Source organism: Piliocolobus tephrosceles, chromosome 4 (genome assembly GCF_002776525.5).
Source record: "Piliocolobus tephrosceles isolate RC106 chromosome 4, ASM277652v3, whole genome shotgun sequence".
In the NCBI taxonomy this organism is placed as follows: domain Eukaryota; kingdom Metazoa; phylum Chordata; class Mammalia; order Primates; family Cercopithecidae; genus Piliocolobus; species Piliocolobus tephrosceles.
The window spans coordinates 109705999-109723989 of NC_045437.1; the positions used below are offsets into that span (position 1 = coordinate 109705999).

General features: G+C 57.9%; 1 protein-coding gene across 1 annotated transcript in view; it reads right to left on the reverse strand.

Annotated features, from left to right (window-relative positions):
- Nucleotides 1-593: 593 nt before the first annotated feature.
- The window catches only part of FLT4 (fms related receptor tyrosine kinase 4), a 45430-nt gene continuing 28032 nt past the window's right edge, over nt 594-17991 (reverse strand). The window contains exons 14-30 of the mRNA XM_023193571.3: nt 17813-17959; nt 17583-17714; nt 17306-17412; nt 16870-17005; nt 16331-16435; nt 15902-16015; nt 15639-15727; nt 15391-15538; nt 14865-14959; nt 14034-14156; nt 12837-12948; nt 11870-11969; nt 11369-11474; nt 10309-10457; nt 8901-9021; nt 7637-7722; nt 594-2463 (exon numbers count right to left, since the gene is read on the reverse strand). Coding sequence (XP_023049339.1) covers nt 2265-2463; nt 7637-7722; nt 8901-9021; nt 10309-10457; nt 11369-11474; nt 11870-11969; nt 12837-12948; nt 14034-14156; nt 14865-14959; nt 15391-15538; nt 15639-15727; nt 15902-16015; nt 16331-16435; nt 16870-17005; nt 17306-17412; nt 17583-17714; nt 17813-17959 — 2069 coding nt within the window. The 3' untranslated portion in view covers nt 594-2264. The remainder of the gene's footprint in view (nt 2464-7636; nt 7723-8900; nt 9022-10308; nt 10458-11368; nt 11475-11869; nt 11970-12836; nt 12949-14033; nt 14157-14864; nt 14960-15390; nt 15539-15638; nt 15728-15901; nt 16016-16330; nt 16436-16869; nt 17006-17305; nt 17413-17582; nt 17715-17812; nt 17960-17991) is intronic.

Sequence of the window (17991 nt, forward strand, 5' to 3'; positions counted from 1 at the left end):
ACCACCACACAGGGGCATACTTTGGGCTTGGGGAGCAGCTCAGGCCTGGGCATGGGAGGACTCCCTGTTGGTGGACACTTGGGTTGATGCATAGGTCAAGGTCAGTGGCTAAATTCAGTCAATTATAATGGAAAGTTAAAATGTCCAAATCCAGCCTGGGCAACACAGTGAGACCTCATTTCTACAAACCAACCAACCAACCAAAACAAGAAAAGCGGCCGGGCGCGGTGGCTCATGTCTCTAATCCCAGCACTTTGAGAGGCCGAGGCCAGGAGTTCGAGACCAGCCTGGCCAACATGGTAAAACCCCACCTCTACTAAAAACATAAAAAGTAGCTGGGCATGATGGCAGGTACCTGTAATCCCAGCTACTCGGGAGGCTGAGGCAGGAGAATCGCTTGAAACTGGAAGATGAGGTTGCAGTGAGCTGAGATCGTGCCACTGAACTCCAGCCTGAGCGAAAGAGCGAAACTCTGTCTCAAAAAAAAAAAAAAAAAAAAAGTCCAAACGCAATGTGGGGACTTTTCTGTATTCCCATTTAGATTACAGAAGCAAAAACAACAAAGCAACACTCCCGTCCCCAACACACACACAGACTGGCATCAGATTTATTATTATCTCTTGTTAAATATTTTCAATCTTTTCTGAGAACATGGTCTAGAAAGGCATAGTTGGTTTTCTTCCGGGTACATGCCTGGGTGGGCAGTGAGAAGACAGGAGAAGTGCGCACTGGGCGGGCTGGTCCTCTGCAGAGAACAGCCTCGGGCTCCTCTTAGGGAAGCCCGACAGGCCAGTCCCACGTTGGAGGAGGTGCAGAGGAAGGGGAGGTCCCAGGGACAATGAAGATGACCTTATACATGAATTCAACGTATCCTGGAGTAACATGCACTGGGGGAGGTGGGGAGGGAAGGGGAGGTGGGAAGGGGAGGGGAGGTGGGGAGGGAAGGGAGGTGGGAGGGTCAGCCGATCGAGCCCCTGCTCGCTGCGTGGAGCCTGTCCTGCAAGCATCTTGTGGGGTGGGTTTGGGGAGTCAGGGTGGTGGTGAGTCTCCGTGGTTCTAACGGGGGACGTGGGTCTTTCTCCTGGTGAGGGGTTTGGGCACTCTGAGCTGGGATAGGGGTCCTGAGCAGAATGGCTCCAGCCTTCAGAGGATCTCTGGCTGCTCCTCTGGGAGGGTGGCGTTCTGACCAGCCAGGGTGCTGATGTCAGGCGCAGGCCAGGAAAAGGCCGAAGGCAGGGCCCCAGAATGTCCACTGAGTGCTGGGTGGCACAGGGCAATGCTGGGTGGTCCTTCATGCCAGCCCCGAGCCTTCCTGAGTGGATCCCATGGTGCTCATCTCTCATGAGCTGGTTCACGGCTTAGGAGGGGCCGCAGGTGGCAGATCCAGGCTCTAAAGGGAAGAACCAGACCGGCAGCTCCAGATCCAGGCTCCTTCGAGTCTCGGCCAGGTGGGAGAGCGGGGGGCCTTCTCCAGAGGCGCTGACTGCTTTGCTGGCCCTGACCTGGGGCGGGTGCCAGAGTCATCTAGACTCAGTGTAACTGTCCCTGGGCGCCTTCCACACTGAATTTGGAAAGCAAATTCTTCAAAGCAGCTACACAGTCTGCGAAGCTGTTGAAAAAGACCTGCAGAATGATTCTTGACACCCAGGCTCAGGTGCGCAGGCTGCCTGTGTCACCGGTCTGTCATACCGGCGGCCACCCCAGGGTGCAAGGGACCCTGCAAATTCCTCCCTTGTTTCTTTGAGATGGAAACACAGCCCCCCTCCCTTCGACTGCGAAGGGGCAGGTGAGGCCAGCCGGCCTCCGCGGGAAGAACGGCTGTGTGCCTGTGGAGGAGACGGTGTTCAGGAGACTCTGCTCCAGTATGCCTTGACCTCCATCACTGTGACTCCCAGACCAGATTCCTCACGGGAAAACAGGGACCAGGCCGCCACCCAGTGTGATGAAAAGAGGTCATCAGAGACATTCCCATGGAAGGGCTGGCCCCGGGGCCAGCACCTGTGGATGCTGAACTAAATGACATCTGAATCTCAGCGGGAGGAGCCCGGGCAGCTGGAGCGTGGTCCTGGCCAGTTGTGGTGACAGAATCGCAGGGGTCTCGGGCCTGGAGTTCTGCTCTTCCCAGCTGAGAAGCTTGCAGGGAGGGAGGGACACTCCTGTGCCACCAGAGTTAAACCAGATGAGCTCCCAACCTGGGTGTCCAGCCCTCTGCCCGCCCTGCTGGGCCTGAACCCCCGAGCGCTGGGGGCCTCGTCCGATGCTGCTTAGTAGCTGTTGTCTATGAAGAAAGACACGCGGGCAGATGGGGAGCAGTGGTCCTCCTCGCTTGGCTCGGACAGCTCGCCATACTCGCTGTTGTAAAACACCTGGCCTCCGCGGGCCCCCCGGTCAGGCCGCCGCCGCCTCCCCTGGGAGTCAGGGTGCGCCCTGGTCACATCCACATTCTGGTCAGGTCCTTTACAGCTGCCAAGACATGGAAGGTGGAGTTAGTAAGAGAAGAAGGCCGGGTGGCAGGCGGTGCACACTGGCAATCCCAGTACTTTGGGAGGCTGAAGTAGGCGGATGGCTTCAGGCTAGGAGTTAGAGACCAGCCCAGGCAACATGGGGAAACCCTGTCTCTACAAAAAATACAAAAATTACCCAGGCGTGGTGGTACATGCCTGTGGTCTCAGCTAAGTGAAATAATTGCTTGAGCCCAGGAGGTGGAAATTTCAGGGAGCCGAGATCATGCCGCTGCACTCTAGCCTGGGCGACAAAGTGAGACCCGGCCTCAAAAACAGACAAACGAACAATGAGGAGGAGGGACCGGACCCCTGTCGGGGTCTGACAGGAACCACCAAGGACACAGCGGAGCATGGGACACGCTCAGACTTCAAAACACACACAGACTAGACTCCAACAGCAAAGCAGATTGATCTGATTCAGCACTCACTGGAGCTTTGTCCGAGCCTGGACACCAGACTGTGAAGAATGTCCAACTTCATCCCCAACCCAGTTCTCACTCTGTCTTGCCCGTCTTGGTGAACGGCACCAAAGTCCCCTCAGCTGCTGGAGCCAAGCACCTTGGGGTTCTCCTTGCTGCCTCCTTCCCCTCATATCCCGTCCATCCAGATCCCATCCAACCAGATCCCGTCCATCCAGATCCCGTCTATCCAGATCCCGTCCAGCCAGATCCCATCCAGCCAGAAGTCCTGCCCGTTGTAACTCCAGGACACATGCGGGCTTCTCCATTCTTGGCCCCTCCTGTGGAGTCCGCTGCATCCTTGCTGGCTCTGACACCCTCCTGCGGACTGCTCTGCTTCCACCATGGCCTCCTGGTGCTCCACCCTTCGGAGAGGTCCTTCAAGTTACACTATGCCATTCTCCTCCTGACACACCCTCCAACAGCTTCCCGTCACTCCACGAAGGAAATCCAAGCTTCTCCCCTCGGCCTAGGAGGTGGTTTCTGCCCCTGCCCTCCTCTCTGCCTGCCCCATCCTGCACCATCCTCAGTGCTTTCTTTGCATTTTTTGAAGATGTTGATTGTTTGGTGCTTTGCATGGTGCTACTGAAAACTCTTGACTGTAAGTTTAAAATACTAGTTATTTTACTGTTAGCATTTTCTTCCTCTGGGACTCCCAATTTTATGTATATTGGATCTTTTCTATTCCTGTCACTTTATTTCTGATCCTTTTGCCTCTTTTATTTCAGTTTTGTTTTCTTTTCACATCCATCCTGTGTCTGCCACTGTCAGTCTGGTCATACATATTGTCCCTGTCGTGCCCTCATTTTAGAAAGGATTTAGGTTTTTTTTCCCCCCGAAATGGGGTCTTGCTGTGTTGCCCAGGCTAGACTGCAGTGGCACAATCATGACTCACTGCAGCCTCAACCTTCTGGGCTCAAGCAACTCTCCCACCTCAGCCTGCCGAGTAGCTGCTACCACAGGCGTGGGCCACCACATCCGCTAATTTTTAAAATTATTTGTAGAGACAGGATCTCATTCTGTTGCCCAGGTTGGTCTTGAACTCCAGGCCTCGTCTCCCAAGGTGCTGTGATTACAGGTCAGAGTTTCTGCCTGGCTGAATCTATCTTTTATTTCCATTTCTTTCCTGAATTTAGTCTGCTCTCATTTGTATCATCACATTGTCCGTCCATTTCTATTCTGAAATTTTGAATATCAGATTCATGGTGCCGCTGCTTGTTTCGTTATATGTTTAATTCACGTTGGAGTATTTTGTTCATTTTCCTGATTAATTTAAACAGTTGTCTACTGGGAAGTTTTAACTCTAATGTTCTGTCTTGTTCCTGTAACTTTGTATGGATGGTGATTTTTGGGGGGTTTGGAATTATTCATGTTAGGATTTTCTACACAGAAAGAGCCACTTCTCCTGTGGGTGGAACTAGGGATTTTGGTGGCATCCTACATTTCTTCACTTAAAAGTGCCACATCAAACCTATATATTTGGCATCATCTCAAGTTCCTTTGACTGCCTTCTTCCTTCTGAAGGCTCCATCCATGTTCCATATCATCCTGTCACCAGGGGCCAGAAAGTCTCTTACCCAAAAGAGCTGGGCCTTCCACTGGCTCCATGCAGCCACGCTGAGTGACCACGAGCCCAGAGTTTCCTGATCTCCTTCCGCCCACAGATGCAGGTGAGAAGCCACATGTATGGGCATGGGCTCTGGCGTCCTAAGTGGGCACTGAAGGGGCTGGATGATGTAACCCAGGAGTGAGGAGCAGGTAATCCCCCATTGGGCGAGTGCCGACCAGGGGTTAACAGGAGACAGCGAAGGACCAGACAGATAGATTCCTCCTTCTGCTCCCCACACACCCCACAAGGCACATTCTCTCCTTGCACCAGTGTGGACAGCACTCTCTCTGCCAAGCGAATGCACCCGCCAGTGACCTGTGGAACCTCTTCTTGGCTCATCACGAACAGAGGACAAAGAGCAGTGCCCTCTGCTGCCGGTATAGGGTGGTACAGTTTCTCAAATGCACAAATCCATCCTGGGTGCTTATCTGTCTTCTTCTGACTTCTGGATACTATCTTGCTTCCTTAGGACCCTTATCTTCTGGAACTTTCCTCTTCCTCTACCACCAAGCATCCAAGGAGCTGCACTCCCTTCTGGCTCGCTGCCCTTTCAGAAGCAGGATGGCTGCCCAGTGCCTCGGACTTGACAAGGGAGGTCTCCTCACAGCCCCGTCTCCTCCATCACCCCCTGGTCTGTGTACCGAGTCTCTCTCCTAGCTGAGCCATAGGTGCGGACTGAGCAGACTTCTTTGATCTCAAGGAGCTGTGCTGTTTTTCAAAGGTGTGCAGAGGTTTGAATTTACGTGGTAATCATCCTCTGCCATACCTTTTACTTAATTACCTTGTTTTTTGCACGTCAAAATGCTGTTTGGTGAAGAAAAATTAGCCCAAAACTATTTCTGTAATGTGACCACCATTAATTTTCCAAAACCAGGTACTAACAGGAGTCACCTAATAAGCCGGGCGCAGTGGCTTATACCTGTAATCCCAGCACTCTGGGAGGCTGAGGCAGGCAGATCAGTTGAGGCCAGGAGTTCAAGATCAGCCTGGCCAATGTGGTGAAACTCTGTCTCTACTAAAAATAAAAAAAATAGGCTGGGCACGGTGGCCCAAGCCTCTAATCCCAGCACTTTGGGAGTCCAAGAAAATCCCAGCACTTTGGGAGGCCAAGACAGGCGGATCACAAGGTCAGGAGATCGGGACCATCCTGGCTAACATGGTGAAACCCCGTCTCTACTAAAAAATACAAAAAACTAGCCGGGCGAGGTGGTGGGCACCTGTAGTCCCAGCTACTCGGGAGGCTGAGGCAGGAGAATGGCGTAAACCTGGGAGGCGGAGCTTGCAGTGAGTTCAGATCCGGCCACTGCACTCCAGCCTGGGCGACAGAGCGAGACTCTGTCTCAAAAAAATAAAAAAATAAAAAATAAATAAATAAATAGCTGGGTATGGTGGCGCACTCTTATAATCCCAGCTACTCAAGAGGCTGAAGCAGGAGAATCACCTGAACCTGGGAGGCGGAGGTTGCGGTGAGCTGAGATCACACCACTGCACTCCAGCCTGGGAGACAGAGTGAGACCCTGTCTCAAAATAAATAAATAAAATAAGGTGAATCTTTTAAGTAGACACTAAAGTCTTTGTTCAATCTATACGCTTAAAAGTTTCAATGTTCAAGTTGGCCAAAACTGTTTTTCCCCTGGCTATCATGTCGAGCAAATAGAGTTCACTTTCCATCTGGACAGGCATATGTGGGTATTTCTGTTGCCAAAATACATCCCAGCCTGTGGGCGAAGGATGACCCAGGTGCCGAGGCAAGAGACTGAAGGCACAAACTGTTTCGGTATAATACAGAAAACAGTTAGAATAAGAATAGTCATAATACAAATTAGACAGATGATCATGGACATTCTTGATCATTAGCATAAACATTAATCACTAGCTTTTGATATTAGTCTTTGATGTGTTACTCATATTACCAAGGAATAACCGGTGGGTATAGGGTCAGGTGCTGAAGGGACATGGTGAGAAGTGACCGAGAAGGCAAGAGGTGAACCCTCTGTCACGCCCTCGTAAGGGCCGCTTGAGGGCTCCTTGGTCAAGCGGTAATGCCAGTGTCTGGGAAGGCACCCGTTCCTTAGCAGACCGCCGCGAAAGGGAGTCTCTTTTCCTTGGAGGAGTCAGGGAACACCCTGCTCCACCAGCTTCTCGTGGAAGGCTGGATATGATCCAGGCCTGCCCACAGTCATCCGGAGGCCTAAACCCCTGTCGTGCAGTGCTCCAATGTCCACTTTCATGCTCCTCCCGTACTCCTGGTTCCTCTTTGAAGTTCTTAGAAGACAGCGGTAGAAGAAATAGTGAAAGTCTTAAAGTCTTTGATCTTTCTTGTAAGTGCATAGAAGAAAACGCTGATGTATGCTGCCTTTCCTGTCTGCTTTGGCTACCTAGCAGGGAAGGGCCCCCTGTCCCACGGTCACATGACTTGCTTGACCTTGTCAATCACTTGGACGACTCACTCTCCTTACCCTGCTCCCTTGTCTTGCATGCAGTAAATATCGGCGCGCCCAGCTGTTCGGGGCCACTAGGGGTCTCCGCATCTTGGTGGTAGTGGTTCCCCGGCCCAGCTGTTTTCTCTTTATCTCTCTGTCTTGTGTCTTTGTTTCTTACGATCTCTCATCTCCACAGATGGGGAGAACACCCGCTAAGCTCTGTAGGGCCAGACCCTACACCAGCCAGTTCAGATTACAGTATCTACCTGGCTTCTGCAGCCACTGGATGAAGTTCAGGGGTTTTGGGGCTGGGGCGGCCTCCCCAACCTGGAGGAGGGTGTGTGTGCCCTGGGCATGGTGGGTTCTGTGTGGTGTCAGAAAGACACAGCATCTGAGCTCTGTCAGGTGACAGGGAGGCGTTGGGACCAGCACGCAGGTGGTCAGCATGCGACGGGGAGGGGCTCCTCTGGTGCCAGGTGAGGAGGGGAGTCTCAGCGCAGCTCACCTTGAACATGTGAAAAGGTCATAGGGAGCCACGAGAGGTTCCGGGAAGAGGGCTGGGCACACCCAGGCCCCAGCCTCCCTCCTCCAGGGGAAGGCAGTGTCAACACCTGCAGTGTAGGAGGCTCACGAAGCCCTTACCTGAAGCTGCTTTCTCGTCTATGCCTGCTCTCTATCTGCTCAAACTCCTCCGAGGCCAGCACCATCCCACTGTCCGTCTGGTTGTCCTGTGTGAAGAGGACAAGCCAGGCTGTGGGCCCCGCCTGAGGCCCTCCTGCAGGGCAGCCACCCCCAGCCAGGACAGCGTGGCATGACCCTGCGGTGCGGCTGACCTAACACCTGCCCCTGGGAAACTGAGCCGGAAACAAGGCGTCCATTCCATCCCAGGGTGAGGGTCACATGCCCCTGCCACAGAGGGAGACACTGAGGTCGGGTGGCTGTGTCTGGCCCGTGGACACCTCACACTGGGGGACCTCCATGGTGGCCAAGCATATGCTCAATGTGCAAAGAGTAGGAGCCACGGGAGAACCAGGGAGAGGACTCACAACCCGGCAGCTTGTAGTTCAAAAAAACGGTCATTGTGAGGCTGCCTCCCGACCTGGGGACTTTGTTACCCTTTGACTGTGGCTTGGTGTGGTTTTTATTTTGAATCACACGGGAGGGAAACTGCGATCTTTTCAGAGTCCCCCAGCGTCTTCAAGTGGCCCTGGAGGCAGGAACCCAGGTCCCTGAGGTCTGGCCAAGGGCTCCCATGGGGGCCCTCTGCCCAGCGCTCACTGACCAGGCCCAGGACTCCCGAACCTGCCACTGAGGAGGAGGAGCTGTCCTTCCACTGGGGTTTCTGCACTGCTGAGGAGGGGAGGCCTTGTGTGGGGGTGACGAGGGCATAGGACAGAAAGCAGCTGTGAGACGTGGCATCGTAGGAGGGCCCAAATGTGCCTAAGGCTCTCCCTGGACTTGCATTTTCTTTTTTTGAGATGGAGTCTCGCTCTGTCACCCAGGCTGGAGGGCAGTGGCACGATCTCGGCTCACTGCAAGCTCCGCCTCCTGGGTTCACGCCATTCTCCTGCCTCAGCCTCCCGAGTAGCTGGGACTACAGACGCCCACCACCACCACGCCCAGCTAATTTTTTGTATTTTCGGTAGAGACGGGGTTTCACCATGTTAGCTAGGATGGTCTCGATCTTCTGACCTCATGATCCACCCGCCTCGGCCTCCCAAAGTACTTGGATTACAGGCATGAGCCACCATGCCCGGCCTGGACTTGCACTTTCAAAGGATAGTCTTTTCTGTTAAAAAGCCTGCAATTGGTTTCTGCCATTTGCCTTACGAATTTCCGAGGCTGCCTCCCGAGGCGGCCCCAGCCCTGACCCGAGAGCACAGCCCCCGCCCTTCGTGTGAAGTACCACAGAAGCCTTGTAGGTGATTGGGGTCATGGGGAATTCTTCAAATGTCTTCATCCGGGAGGAACCACGGGTCTGAGTCCCTCTGGCCAGGCACCCGGGAAAGGACACCCAGTTGTAATACCTGCGGGGAGAAATCAGAAGGTACTGAGGAACGCACCCCAACAACTCTCCTCGAAGTTCTCTCTGCTCTCCCTGTGCCTCCTCTTCTCCTGGAAAGGACCCCCAGCCTGGGGCAGGAGTGTGGACGGGCCTGGGTCTGAGTGCTGGCAGGGGCTCCTCCGTGGGCCTGGCCTCAGATGTCTACCCCACAGCCTCAGCAGCAAGGCCTGGGTGTGCACCCCCAGCCTGGGCCGTTTCCTGCCGAGGCCACTGCTGAGCTCTGTGATGGGAAGTGAGGGGCATGGAGCTCCTCCCGGGGATGGGCTACCCTGGGCCAGCCAGGCAGCCCTGGGGCTGCAAGCTGCCAACTGCCCTGCCCACACGTGTGTGCACTAAGGCACGTGTTGCGGGGTTGGTGGAAGGAGCCTGGCAAAATCCAGCTCACTGTGGTTGTCCCCGAGGCCTAACCCTGCCTTGTGCTGGGGCAGAGCCTGCATCTCAGCAGCGCTGGTGTGAATGTGGGCGGCACAGCCATCCTGAGTGTGAAATGCCAAGGATAAGAGAGCCTAGGCAGAGTTCTGGGAATTAAGTTACGTTCTCCTCCTGACCATGCCTCGGTTGGAGACCTTCCCTCCTCCCCGGGACTCTTGGGGACTTGGGGACTCACCCCCAGACTAGTCAGTGATTTAGATAATCAGAGACTCCTGGGAGGAATATTGGCCCAAACACAGTCCACTCCACCTCTCTGTGAGAAAAGTACCCTTGTCGGGCGCGGTGGCTCAAGCCTGTAATCCCAGCACTTTGGGAGGCCAAGACGGGCGGATCACAAGGTCAGGAGATCAAGACCATCCTGACTAACACAGTGAAACCCCGTCTCTACTAAAAATACAAAAAATTAGCCGGGCGTGGTGGCGGCGCCTGTAGTCCCAGCTACCGGGAGGCTGAGGCAGGAGAATGGTGTGAACCCGGGAGGTGGAGCTTGCAGCGAGCCAAGATCATGCCACCGCACTCCAGCCTGGGCGACAGAGACTCCATCTCAAAAAAAAAAAAAAGAAAAAGAAGTACCCTTGATGTTGGGGTGAGGGGACACTGGTGGGTGGACAGGACTCAAAAACAAGCACGCAGCCAGGTCACATGGCCTTGGAGGGGACCTGCAGTGGGTCATTTAAAGCCACTCTGTGCTCTGGGTTCATGCACACTGGTCTCTGATGTTGCATGATTTGCTTTCCCCCAAAGACGCAGAGGGATAAAATGCACCCTGTCCACATGGCTTTCTCCCCCCCATTCCTGGACCCACAGGACAGCTGACCTGGCTGCCAGGCTGTGGCACTGCAGGCTTGGCGGGCTGTCCTCAGCGTCAGCCTGGGCGATGTGCAGGGCCACGGTGGACACCTGCGAGAAGCTGCCCTCTTCTGAGCTCTGAGAGCCACGTGGGGCCATGCAGGCCACCTCTTCCTCCTGGTGGGAACAGGAGAAGCAGCCGGGCCAGAAACCACCAGCCGCTGCCCTCAGCCCTCGGCCCTGCACTCGGGACTGCTTGGGCTCCTGAGCCCTGAAATAGGGTCCTAACAGACCATGCAGGCACGTGAGTGCTCCAAGGAGGAATTGAGCTCATGCTAGAAGCCAGCACATTTCAGCCATCACGACAGGTAAGGGGTCAAGGTAGCAGAATGCCGGCTGTGCCAACCTCACCAAATTCTCCCAACAGCCCTTCCAGGTACCACGTTTACGGATAAGGCAAGTGGGGCAGGCCGGGGCTCGGCCAGATCATCCGTCCTCCAGTCCCCGGCTGAGCCTGCAGCCTCAGGAACTGGGGCCAGCACTTCCTGCCTTCCCTGGATGGAACTAGACCCACAGCACCCACCCCAGTCCCTAGGCCTGGGCAACAGGCCGCTCCCTGGTCCTTGCTCCAGGCCCCACTTTGAGCTGGGTCACGAGCAGGTCCACCCCCTACCCTGGAGGAGCACCACGTGGGGAGGGAGAGACGTCAGGACACACAGGTCAGGGGTCCGTGTGCTCAGTGGAGTGGGGGACAGAACCGGGACCAGCTGAAGGAATGCATCATGATGATGCCAGCGAGATGGGGCTGCCTCGCAGGCCAGTGGGGACCAGCCTAGGATTCCCCTTGGGCAGGGACAGGCTCTGACTATCCACACAGCATCTGGAACAGGCAGTGTAGGTGTGCAGTGGGTGTGTGCTCAACAGAAAGATGCAAGGGTGTGGGGATGAGGTGTGGGTAGGGGCCCAGGACCGCACCGCCCAAGCCTAGAGGTGGGCAGAGCCTAGAGGGGCTTGGAGAGGCAGCTGGGGCCAGGGACCCAGAGCAGGGGCCAAAGGCCATAGTAGAACAGGGTGGGGAAGGGGCTCACTTGCAGGCCCCCGCCCTGGAGCAGGTCCCCCAGGATCTCCACCAGCTCCGAGAACGCAGGTCTCGCCTTGGGGTCTCCAGACCAGCAGTTCAGCATGATGCGGCGTCTGCAGGATCACGTGGGCTGCTGGACTGCGTGCACCCCACCCCCGCCCCAGCACCTTCAGTTCCCCAGCCTTCCTGGGCCCTCTCACCCACTCTGCCCTCCTCCTGACACGTGCCCCACCCTTGTCCGGCTACCTTCGTTCCTCCTTCAAGTGTTAGCCCAGCGTCGCCTCCTGGTGATGCTTTCCCTTAACACCCGGCTCTGTTCCGACAGCACCCGGCCTTCCCTCCTGGTGCCCGTCGCAGCTAAGCCACAGACTACCCATGTGTCTTGAGGGTGGTGCCCAGGCCTGTCCTACTGGCCCTGGCTTCCCTGATGCCACCTTCTCATGGCCACAATCCCCACGCCCCCTATGCTTCCTGCCCCCAACACCTGCAGGGCCATGGGGAGGCTCACATGGCAGGAGTGGCCAGCTCCGGGGCCCTCATCCTCGTGCCGTCTCTCAGCCGCTGGCAGAACTCCTCATTGATCTGCACCCCAGGGTATGGGGAGGCCCCTGACAACAAGAAGGGGAGGTGGGTGGGGAGCAAGCCCCCCCAAGTCACCCCATCTGTGCCTTCCCCCATCCCCGTGGTGGGGTGGAGACGGCTCATCTGACCCTGCTCTACCTGGGACCTGGGCAGGTCGCTGCCCTCCCCAGTTCTAGTTCTTCATCTGGTTAAAAGAGGACTGTGCCGCCTGCTTGCTAGGGGTGCCAAGAGCATCCATACACTGCCAACACGGTAGACATCATGGTCACCAGATCATCAGTGGCGGGGGAGCCGCCTGCAGTCAGTTTCGACAAAGCCTCTCTCCCCTCTCACTGCTTCTGATGCTCCCCGCCAGCCCTGCTGCTCCCTGTCCTGGATCGCTGACCTCCCTCCTTGGGCCACTCTGGCTGACCCAAGCTCTCAGGCCTCCTACACTCTTCCTGCTCCTTTCGTTTCTGTAATACCATGTATCACTGTTGCCACTTGCTGACGTTTTAACTTATTCAAGTTCACTGCCCTACCCTGGCCTGGAGACTTCATCATGCTCACAGTGGAGCCTGCACTCCCACATGGAGCTCTTGCAGTAGGCACGTCCATCCGCTGACTGAGCCCTGAGTTCCCTCTGGGGCTGCCACGTGAACAGGCTCAGCCCTGGCCCAGGCTTCAGCGTGCACCCCACAGAGGGTGGCCCACATTGGAGGCAAAGTCCTCTCGGAGGCTGGGCCAGGCTGGGGAGAGGTGGGGGGCTCTTGGTGGCCCACAAACCCCGTGCTTCAGAACGACCTGGCACATACCTCCAGGTGCCCAGGCCCTTACTCCAGCAGGGCTGGTCATGTAACCTGCCACCAGTGACCTCGCCTCCTCTCCCCACCGGCACCCCATCCTGCACTCACCCAGAGAGAAGATCTCCCAGAGCAGCACCCCAAAGGACCACACGTCACTCTGCGTGGTGTACACCTTGTCAAAGATGCTTTCAGGGGCCATCCACTTCAGGGGCAGCCGGGCCTGGGGAGGCGGAGGGAAGCATGTCCCACGGTGGACAGGAGGAAAGGGCTGAGGCCAGGCGCTCTGGCACCCCCTAGCAGGGCCCTCTGCCTGGGTTGAAGGTGTCTCCCTGCTGCTGTCCTCCTGGATCTGTCTGGGACCCCTCTTCCCCTGAGCTCTCAGGGGAGGAGCATCGGGAGAGACTGCAGGCCTTCTTCCAGCCCTACACCCCCAACCCAGCCACCTGATGAAACGCACCCCTGCACACTCAACATCTCCCCTGACAAGCACGCTCTATCTACTCACTGTCCCTACCCTAGAAGCTGGGCCATCACTCCTGACGCCCTCCTCCTGGGCTCCTGAGGCATCTCCGCCACCAGCTATCTCTCTCCCTCTCATGGTCCCTACCTGGGAGCCCTGAGGGCCAGGGTCCTTCTGGACTGGCCTCTACCTCCACCCCAGCACCCCTACTCCCCTCTCTTCCCAGCCTACAGTGTCAGGGGGGTTTCTGTAAGTGCACACCTGATCCTTCCCTCCAAACAGCGGCCACACTGGGCTGGATGGCCCATCATGCCCAGGCCCTGGGCCCATCCTGCTCCTCCACCTCTCTCTGACACCCTTCCTCTTCCAGGGGCGGAACCCTGACCCGCCTTGGAGGCTCATCCAGGCACCTCCTGCCCTGCCTGAGCTCCACTCATGAGACACACTCCGCCTCCTGAGTTCCACATACTCCATCAAGCTGGTCCATCTCTAGGACAGATGCCACACAATGCCTTGCACACACAGGCACCACAGGGCAGGCCCTGGGAGTCAAGGCCCACTGCATGGACCATGGCACTGGGCAAAGCACAAGCTCCAATTGGAGCACTGGGGCCCCACTTGTCAACTCCCGTCTCCACTTCCTTGCCCCAGGATGCCTAAGTTGTGGGGGGGGGGGGTGGTCACTAGGGTCCTCTAAGTCCCCCAGCAGCTGGGCAAGGTGGCTTGCCAGCCAAGGAGCTCATATCACCCTGTGCCAGCGCTCCCTCTCCTGGACAGGCAGTCTGTGGTCCCACCCCATCACCTATTTCGCCCCACATTCCCTCTCCTCAATGGCCTGCACTCACGCTGCCCTTGCGGACGTAATCAGGGTCTTTGTAGATGTCCCGGGCAAGGCCAAAGTCACAGATCTTCACCACGTCGCTTTCTGACAGCAGAATGTTCCGAGCAGCCAGGTCTCTGTGGATGCACTGGGGTACAGGGAGGCGCAAGGGGGGCTGTCAGTGCAGGCCCCTGGGGTAACACCCACACCCAAAACTCCAGGGTGCCCAAGCAGTGGGGACCGTGGGGGTGCCCTGCCTGTGGGGAAGGATTTCTTTTTTTTTTTTTTTTTGAGACGGAGTCTCGCTCTGTCGCCCAGGCTGGAGTGCAGAGGCTGGATCTCAGCTCACTGCAAGCTCCGCCTCCCTGGGGTTCCCGCCATTCTCCTGCCTCAGCCTTCTGAGTAGCTGGGACTACAGGCGACCGCCACCTCGCCTGGCTAGTTTTTTGTATTGTTAGTAGAGACCGGGTTTCACTGTGTTAGCCAGGATAGTCTCGATCTCCTGACCTCGTGATCCGCCTGTCTCGGCCTCCCAAAGTGCTGGGATTACAGGCTTGAGCCACCGCCCCCGGCCAGGGGAAGGATTTCTATCCATCTCCAGGACTCATCATGGAGACAGCTTGTGGAATTGTGGGGAAGCAGAGAAAGTCGTGGAGTCAAACAGACTCTGCTGCTGACCAGCCAAGAGACTGGGAGGTCAACTCCCTGCTTTGGGCAGTTTCCTCCTCTGCAAAGTGGGAGAGACACTAATGGACCTCAGAACCACTGCAGGGTGGAGTCTGAACCAAGCACTTCTTGGCGGCTGGTGGGGATGCAGCCACCCTTTCCCCATCTGAAGGGCCTTCGGGAAGCTCACCTTTCGGGAAGCCAGGAACTCCATCCCTCTGGCCACCTGGAAGCTGTAGCAGACAAGATCTTCCATGGTCAGCGGGCTCAGCCACAGGTCCTCAGCTGCACAGCGGGGCGAGGTGGGCTCAGGAGGCGCCTCCGCCACCGCCTCCATCTACCCAGCCCCAGGGAGCAGCTAACAAGCATTTCAGCCCCTCTCCTGCCCCCTCAGCCTCCGGAGCACCCACGTCCTCCTCCCAGAGCAGTAAATACTGTTGCTCTGTGGGGGCTTGGCACCTGCTGCTTGGCCCTCAACTGCCTGCCTGGTCTGCAGGGCAATTTCCTATTCAGCCTGTGATGACCCAGTCAATCGTAGAACACCTGTGTGAAAACTGTCCCCGAGGTGTCTTCCCTTCCTAAGGCAGAGCCCATTCCACACTCTCCCATCAAAGCCCCCACCGAGGGCCCCAGGCTGGGTTTCCCTGGGGTGCCTGATCATGGTATCTAACCGGGCCTGTCAGGCACCAGGAAAGGGGAAGCAGCCGGGCTCTAACCGTCTTGGTCTGGAGAAGCCCGCCTCGCTCCGCCCTCGTTCTTCGGGAACCGAGCAAAGAGGACCCTGTCGCTGCTCCCTGGCCTCCGATCCAGCCTGGCCAGCTCCACCATGGCGCGGAGGCGTCCGCGCTGCTCGGGAGACTTCTCCTGCGGATACAGGAAGCTGGTTCGAGGGCGCCCAGGCGTCCACGGCAGAGGCGCCTCCATTCCCCCGCCGCCCGTGGCGCCCCGCAGGCCGCCCACTCACTGCATAGGGGCTGAAGGTCTCCCGCTTGGCGCGCAGGAAGTTGGAGAGGTTGCCGTACTTGCAGTACTCCACGATCACCATGAGGGGGCCTGCGGCGGGACGGGGCCGGGCCGTGCGTTCGGAACCCGGGACGCGCCGCGGGCGCGCTCCGCATTCGCCCCCGCGCCCCCGCGGGCCTCCCAGCCCCGGCCCTGCAACCCCTCCCGCCCGCAGCGCCCTGCGCCCAGGGTCTCGCCGTCCCAGCGGGCCGCCCCGCTACGTACCCTTGGGCTTGGTGCACGCCCCCAGGAGGTTGACCACGTTGAGGTGGTTACCGATGTGAATTAGGATCTTGAGCTCCGACATCAGCGCGCGGTGCTCGCTAGCTGTGGCGCCCTCTGGAGGGGACACAGGCCTCACGTCGGCCCCAATCCGGGCACGTCCCCCTTTCCCGCCACTGGCTGCTTAGCTAAGGCACAGCCAGCACTCTGGGGACGGGGAGGGGTACCAAGGCCCCAGGACATGCTGCTGGCCCCACTGAGGCAGGGGGTTCAGGTGGTACCTTGGCTCTGACTCCCGCAGCCTCCCTGTAGAATCTCGGATGAGCCTGGCTCCCAGCCTCAGTTTCCCTTCCTGAGTTGCCGTCCCACCGGCCCACCCAGGCTGCTGCTCCTCACTAGCTAGGTTACCCCTTTCGCCCGCAGACCCCACACCTTTCAGCATTTTCACGGCCACGGTGTCACAGCTGCTGCCCTTGTGGATGCCGAAAGCGGAGGCTTCCACCACCTTTCCGAAGGCGCCGTAGCCGAGCACTCTCCCTGTCGGGGCAGGGAGCCAGTTGCAGGTGAGCTGTATGGGCTGAGGGTGGAGACAGGTGGGCAGCAGGGGGGCCCCGTCCAGAGGTGCAGGAGGACAGGCCTGGCAGCAGGAGGAGCGTGGGGAGCCTCTCTGCCAAACAGGAAGAGCGTGGGAGCCACAGCGGGAAGAGAGGGAGAGGGTGGACAGGAAGCCGCGCATCCTCCCGGGTAGGTGTGACAGACACACCCTGCTCAGGGTGGCAGCAGGTGACCTCGGGGAGCCTGGGAACTGGGAACCCTGGCTAAGGCTCTGGTTACCCACGCCCAGAGGGGCAGGTCAGGCCAGGCAGACCTTCCTGGTGGGAGTTTTGAGAATGGAGGGATTCAGGAACTCCAGCCTGCAGCAGGTGGGTCGGGCAGGAGGTGTGGGTTGGGCAGGCTGGTGCTGGCCTCACCCAGGTGCAGCCGCTCTCGGGGGAACTCCCACTGGCTGGCGTCGTAGGACAGGTATTCGCATTGCTCCTCCAGAGGCACCTCCCCGGGGTCCATGATGATGGACAGGTAGCCCGTCTTGATGTCTGCGTGGGCCGGCTGCCGGGACAGGACAGGGAGGAGTGGGGCAGCTCACTGACTTGGCCATACCACTGTGTCTGGGGCAGAACTTTGCCCAGGACAGATGGCACGTCCTGCGGGGCTCTCAGTCAAGGAGGGGACGGAGTAACAGGCAGACAACCTCTGCGGGGTTGGAGCCCACGGTGGAGGGCTGGGAGGCTACCCAGGAGACAAGGCTGCCAGGTCAACTAGGGCAGGCATCTTATTCTTTATCTTAAGGGCGGCCAGGAGGGGCGAGTCCTGAGAGAGACCCCACCAGGAGAGGCGAGGGACACTCACCCTCCTCATGTTACAGAAGATGAGGAGGAGGAGGACCCAGAAGAAGACAGCGATGACCCCGGTACCGACAAGGATCACGATCTCCATGCTGCCCTTATCTTCAGAGCCTGCGTGGGCAGAAGGGGGCCGGCATGTGTGTGTGTGTGTGTGTGTGTGTGTGGCAGAGGGTGCACTGCAGGCAGCGCCGCTTCTGGTGGGCACGACTTGCCCAAAGTGGCCACAAGAAGCGCTAATTGGGGGCAGGAAGGGGGTTGAGGGGTGCAGGCTGAGGCCGGACCTTCCACGGCCACGCTGGCGGAGGAGTTGACGCAGCCCTTGGCGTTGCACACGCTGCACAGATAGCGTCCCGCATCCTCCTCGCGCACGCGCTGGATGCTCAGCTTCTGGTTGGAGTCCGCCAAGTCGACTCCTGCAGGGGGTGGGGTGGAGGTGCGGGTCCACCTGGGTTTGGGATCGTTAGCCTCGCGGGCCTCCGGACCTGCCCTTCGCCCGGGCCACCCTCCCTACCAGACTTTTCCTCCAGCAGCCTCTCGTCTTTGTACCACACGATGCTGGGCGCGTGCGCTCCAGCCACCAAGCACTGCATCTCCAGGGAGTCGCTTACGTTCACCAGGAGGTCGGTCAAGTTCTGCGTGAGCCGAGGGGCTTCCAGGGCTGGGGGCAGGGGTTGAGAAGGAACTAAGTGG